Raw genomic sequence first — 5518 nt, forward strand, 5'->3', positions numbered from 1 at the left:
AGGGCGGACTATGAGGCAGAGCAGGAGTCCAGGGCCCGGCTGGAGGAGGACATCACTGCCATGCGCAGCTCATACGATGTGAAGCTGTCCACGCTGGAGGAGAACCTGCGCAAGGAGACAGGTGGGCGCCCGCCCGGGCTGTCCAGAGGGGCGGCTGGCCCGCTTTCTTCCTCATCATATTAACTGACGTTTATAGGGCACTTTCTACTACCAGGATCAATTCTATTTCCTCCGCACAGCAGCCCGGTGAGCTAGGTACCACACTTACTCTCATTTCATAAACGAGGAAACCGAGGCACAGAGAGGGTAAGTAACTCGGTCACACACTGGTAAAGTGGAGCCAGGATTTGAACCCAGGCAGTCTGCCCCCAGAGCCAGTGTTTTTACCCATGGCACTGTGTCATGAGGTGTTGGCCACCGGTTGGGCTCCAGCCCAAGGCCAGCTTTACGGAGTTGTGACATATCTTTCATGTTTTATGGGTAAGTCCCGTCCCCAAGTTTCTGCATCTTCAACAGTCTCCTCTCACTTTTGAGCCCAACTGTTACCAAAGCAACCACATCCCATAGTAAGCATTCAATCATTAGCAAGAACTCTAACCTACCTGGAAGTTTTTTTTGACATTCCAGACTGTTCCACCCCGTCACTATCATTCAAACACCCATGCTGCCAAGCAGCTCGGATTTTCTAATACTTACCCAAACACTGCAAAATCCATCCTGTAATGATGACGATGTTGGTCATGTCATTGGTACCATTTTGGGGGCATTGCTGTGTGCCAGGTACTGGGTGTGTGCTTCCACCAAACTCCCTCATGGAGGCAGGACTCACCGAATCCTCGTGTTGCAAGACAAGGCTTGGAGAGGTTCAGGAACACTGAGCTAGGGAGTGGATGTCCTCTCTCAGCAAATGGAACATCCAAACTGTCTCAGGGGACAGGACACAAGCGACCAAGCAGCAGATGAGATGTAAAGGAGTCAGCCTAATACCCATGAGGTGGGAGCACTAAGGAGGCCTGTGTGATTGTAGGCCCACCGCCCCGCCCCGCGCCCCCCCGCCCCCCCCGCAGGCTGGCAGGAAGATGCCTCTCTCGGTCTAGACCCAGAGACAGAGGGCAGGTCTCCGAGTGATTTTATTGAGTCTAACATTCATCCACAGAGTTTGCTAAACTCCCATGGGTCTAGAATATCCCTTGGACACGAGTCCTGAGCTGGGCACTCCAGCGGGGGACCCTTGGCATCTTAGGGGTGAAAGCTAATGATCGGGAGCTCTCAGCCTTGGTGGCGGTAAGACCGACAGGCAGTCAGCTTGCTTGTTAAGAGCAGTCCCAAGGCAGGGTGGTCAGAGCCCACCATCTAACAGCTGGAGTGGTCAGAGAATGGAGAGATCATGGCACTGGTTAAGGTAGGCTTCCTGGAAGAGGTGGTAGGAGATAGGGTTTGAGTTCTGATGGGCAGAGGGCAGTGGGACAGAGGTAGAAAGCCAGTAACTGGGGATCCTGGGAGGCTCTGACTCTTCAGCTGGTCTCCTGGAGACAGTGGGCTTGGGACCAGCTTCTAGGGAAGGGTCCCCTCATTCTAACCTTTAAAAACTAAAAGAAGGTCTCCACTTGCAGAAGCTGTCCTGAAGGCAGAAGTCCTCTACAAGGCTGACGTCATGTCCAGGGTCGAGTTTGCCAACATATCTGATTACTCACCTCCTTTCGAGTATGAGATAGCCGTGAAACCTGAGATCTACTCCATGATTGACACTCGACCCAGTGAGGACGTCCCCAAGACTGAGGTTCCTTCCCAGTCTGAGGACCTGCCCAAGATGGAGACCTCCAAGTCTGAGATTTCTTTTGGGTCTGATGAGTCATCCACACTCGAAGAAGCCTCCATGTCTCAGGCCTTCCCTGGGCCCGCGGAGCCCTCCAACCTGGAGTTCTCTGTGCCCGAGGTGGAAGCCGAGAGCAAATACTTCCTGGGTGAGAATCTCAGCCAGGAAGTCCCCCCGCTGGAGGAGGAGCCCTTCCTCCAGGATGAGGAGCCCCAGGTGATGCCCCTGGAGCTGCTACCAGTCCTGCACGACCCATTTGCAGAAGTAGAAGCAAAGCTGGCTATGCTCTCCTCCACCATGGCTGGGGCAGACGTGCCCCAGGCGGACGTACCCAAGGGCCTGACGCAGGTAGCTGATGTCATGCAGGATGGCATGCAGAAATTCAGCGGGCAGAGCTCAGCTGGGGACATGGAGGTCATTGGGCGTGCACAGATGTCTGACCTCTGCGGCTCCAGCACCACCTCCACCTCCTCCATGGTGGCTCTGACTTGGTGGCTGGCTCAGGGTGCTAGTGTTCAGGGGTCTGGGAAAGAGAAGCTCTGTCTAATGCTCTGTAAATCAGTAGGGAAGTTGGGATCGAGATCCAAGTCTATGCCAGGTGGGCACCTGTTCTGCTGATGGAGGGACACCTGCACGGGAGTTTGCTGTGTTGCCATGGTTACACTGAGCTTCCAGGCCTGAGAGAGAGCTGGAGGTGGCCTTGGTCAGCCCTCGTGCTTTTGCAGGCTCAGAGCAGCGAGCCGGGCTGGGGTCTCCGGGAATCCAGGTTCCTCAGGCATCACCCGGGACCCGCCACGCTGCTCTCCCTCCACCCCGCCCCTCTGTCCGTCTTCTCCCTTTTCAACTCTCATTTTTTGTGTTTAATTTTTTCCCCTTTCATCTCTTTAACCCTTTCCTTGCCTCGCCCGCGTGTATGTGTAAAGAACACAGGCCTTTGAATCAGAAAAACCTGGGTCCAGATCCCAGCCGTGTCACTCACTTGGTTGTGTGACCTTGGGCAGTCACCCTTCTGGGCCTCTGTTTCCTCGTCTATAATGGGGCTGACGCACGCTTCGCATGAGGCAATGCGGGTAACGCTTCTAGAACACAGCGGGCGCTCAGAACATGCCCTGCCTCCCCTCTGTCCCCTGTTCTCTCCCCTCATCTCCTCACCCCTCCTTCCCTTCTTTCCACAGTGGCAGGCAGGAGGGGGCGGGGTTGGGGAGCTGAAGGGGAGGTCGGGGGCAGGGGAGCAGAGGCTGAATCTAGCCCAACCATTCCTCTTCCTCCCCCACCCATTCTCCTGCAAGCACCCCTCCATGACCGATGTCCTGGAGCCCAATGACCTCAGGCCCGAAGCTGAGGTAGCCAGCGACCTCCTGCCTGGGACCGTGAGTACCCCTGGGCTGGCCCTCTGTGTGGTGGGAGGACTTCCAGGGGCCTGGGTCTTCCTGTGACACTGCGCTTATCTCCTCCCTCTCTGGGCCTCAGTTTCCTCATCCATAAAACAGGAACAACAACCCCGACCCTCTCCCAGCGGATCAGAGACGGCCCATTGCAAAGCAGGGTACAAATCGGAGGAGCTGTCGCACCTCTGATCATTAATGAATAAGAGGCCACAGTGATTTTCACCCTTTCCTCAGACTCGGAACCCTTGTCTAAAGCATAGAGGCCCAGTGTATGCAGTGGGCGAGGGCTGCGGGCCGTGGCTGGGGGCCCCCGAGAGCAAGGGGGCGCATTTTGAACACTGCTGCTCTCAGACCTTCACCCTTTTCTCTTCTGCTTAAGAAAGCACAACAGGCCGCAGGGAATGAGAGGAAGACTTTAAATCCACTCGCATTTTTGGAGAGAGAAAGCTGTCCGCCAGCCTCTGGGCCCGAGCACTGGGTAGGAGCTGGCACCGCAGGTTCTTAGTAGACGACAGATGGGGTGGCCGGGAGAGCCCAGGCTAGAAGGTGACATTGAGAGGGGACCACGGGGGAAGACGGAGCCAGGGGGCGAGCAAGTGCCAAAGTCCTGTGGCCGGAAAAGTCTTGACTTTCCTAGCAACAGACAGTGAGGCCAGAGAAGTGGCCGGGTGAATGGGTGGTGGCGGGGAAGGGGCGGGGAGACAGGGAGCAGGCAAGGAGGGCACAGCAGGCCATGGAAGAAACGGGATTTTGCCATGAGTGCAGTGGCAAGTGGTGGCCGTAGGAACTTGATCGGGTGTGTTTTTAACTGGTTGTCTCTGAGCCAGAGGTGATGTGTACCAGATGTGAGGGCTGCGACGCCCCCTCGTGGGACCGAGGCCACAGGAAGCTCAGTCCAGGGGCTGGCCTTCCCACCTTAACCTGTGTTTCTCTTTGTGTTCAGGAGGTTGATCTGGGCCCAGAAGTGACCAAGGAGGTGGTACTGGAGGCAGAGCCTAGTGTGGAGACTGAGGTTGAGCCTCAGCCCCTGGTGGCCATGACAAATTCAAGAAAGGACAGTGTGGGCGTGGAGGTGGCCGTGCTGACAGATAACCTGATGCCCATTGTAGACCAGCAGCAGGTGCTGGCCCGGTAAGTGCCACAGATTGGGGCTGGCAGGACCCCTTGGCAGGGCGGGAAGGTGCTGTGCTCCAGATGTGGGGATGGTGGTGCCCACAGGTTCTTTCCGACCTTCCTCCGAGGCCTCACCTGGCTCCCCGTCCCGATGCAGCTGAGGGGCCCTGATCCTCTCTCCAGGAGCAGCAGGGCAGGGAAGGCGTAGGCTCAGCTGGACGGGCGGGGCTCTGCTCTGCAAGCTGCACAAGTGCCACCAGGTCACATCGGGTGCCTGCCCTGGACACAGTGAAGGACGCCTGGCCGGCCTTTGGGTTTCAGGGATCCCAGGCTTTCCTCAGGTCCCAGCCGAGCCTCCAATACCCCAATGGAGGACTTGCTCTTCCTAAGGACAGGCCACCCCCAGACATCCTCTGGGGCCACCTAGGGAGCTGGGCTTTCCTCCCTGGCTATGCAGACCACTTAACATTTCTGACACTTGAATCTCACGTCTGTCAATGAGAATGATGTCGAGCCCACCTCCATGACCAAGTCAGCTTCATGGCCAGGGGTCCGGCCTCCTCCCAGTCCCACATCCATAGTCCAAACATTACCTGAGCAACTACTATGTGCTGGGAGCACAGTCCGTAGCCTGCTCTGCTGGTGACCATCACCACTGGGTGGCAGGTGGTGGGTAGGTTAGCTCTGGGTGCACAAGGAGATTGTCACTCTTCCTATTGGGCATAGCCACTGCCGTGGTGGGGTGCACAGGCTTGGAGTTACGTGGATCTGGCAGGAACCCTGGATCTGACCCTTAGCCAGCGGGGTCACCTCCCTGAGCCTCATTCTACTTCTCCGTGAAGTGGGGTCGTTGGAAGCATTCCACGAGGTCATGCTGGACAGCACGGGCTCAGTGATTGGCAGATGTTGTCGTGTTTGCTTTCTCCTCCACGCTGGCAGTTTGCAGCTGCTGGAGCAGCAGGTGGTTGGTGGGGAGCAGGCCAAGAACAAGGACCTGAAGGAGAAGCACAAGCGGCGGAAACGCTACGCAGACGAGCGCAAAAAGCAGCTGGTGGCGGCCCTGCAGAACTCGGACGAGGACAGCGGGGACTGGGTGCTGCTTAACGTCTACGACTCCATCCAGGAGGAAGTACGGGCCAAGAGCAAGCTGCTGGAGAAGATGCAGAGGAAGGTGAGGCCTTCCGTTTAGGTTCCCATCGCC

At 57.0% G+C, this 5518-nt stretch overlaps 1 protein-coding gene across 1 annotated transcript in view; it reads left to right on the top strand.

The window, feature by feature from the left end:
* KIF17 (kinesin family member 17) overlaps positions 1 to 5518 on the top strand; it is a 33183-nt gene that overhangs the window by 21551 nt on the left and 6114 nt on the right. The window contains exons 8-12 of the mRNA XM_015598812.2: positions 3 to 121; positions 1614 to 2164; positions 3106 to 3186; positions 4148 to 4335; positions 5257 to 5488. Of these exons, the coding sequence (XP_015454298.1) occupies positions 3 to 121; positions 1614 to 2164; positions 3106 to 3186; positions 4148 to 4335; positions 5257 to 5488 (1171 nt within the window). The remainder of the gene's footprint in view (positions 1 to 2; positions 122 to 1613; positions 2165 to 3105; positions 3187 to 4147; positions 4336 to 5256; positions 5489 to 5518) is intronic.

The sequence above is a fragment of the Pteropus alecto genome, unplaced genomic scaffold (assembly GCF_000325575.1).
Source record: "Pteropus alecto unplaced genomic scaffold, ASM32557v1 scaffold39, whole genome shotgun sequence".
In the NCBI taxonomy this organism is placed as follows: domain Eukaryota; kingdom Metazoa; phylum Chordata; class Mammalia; order Chiroptera; family Pteropodidae; genus Pteropus; species Pteropus alecto.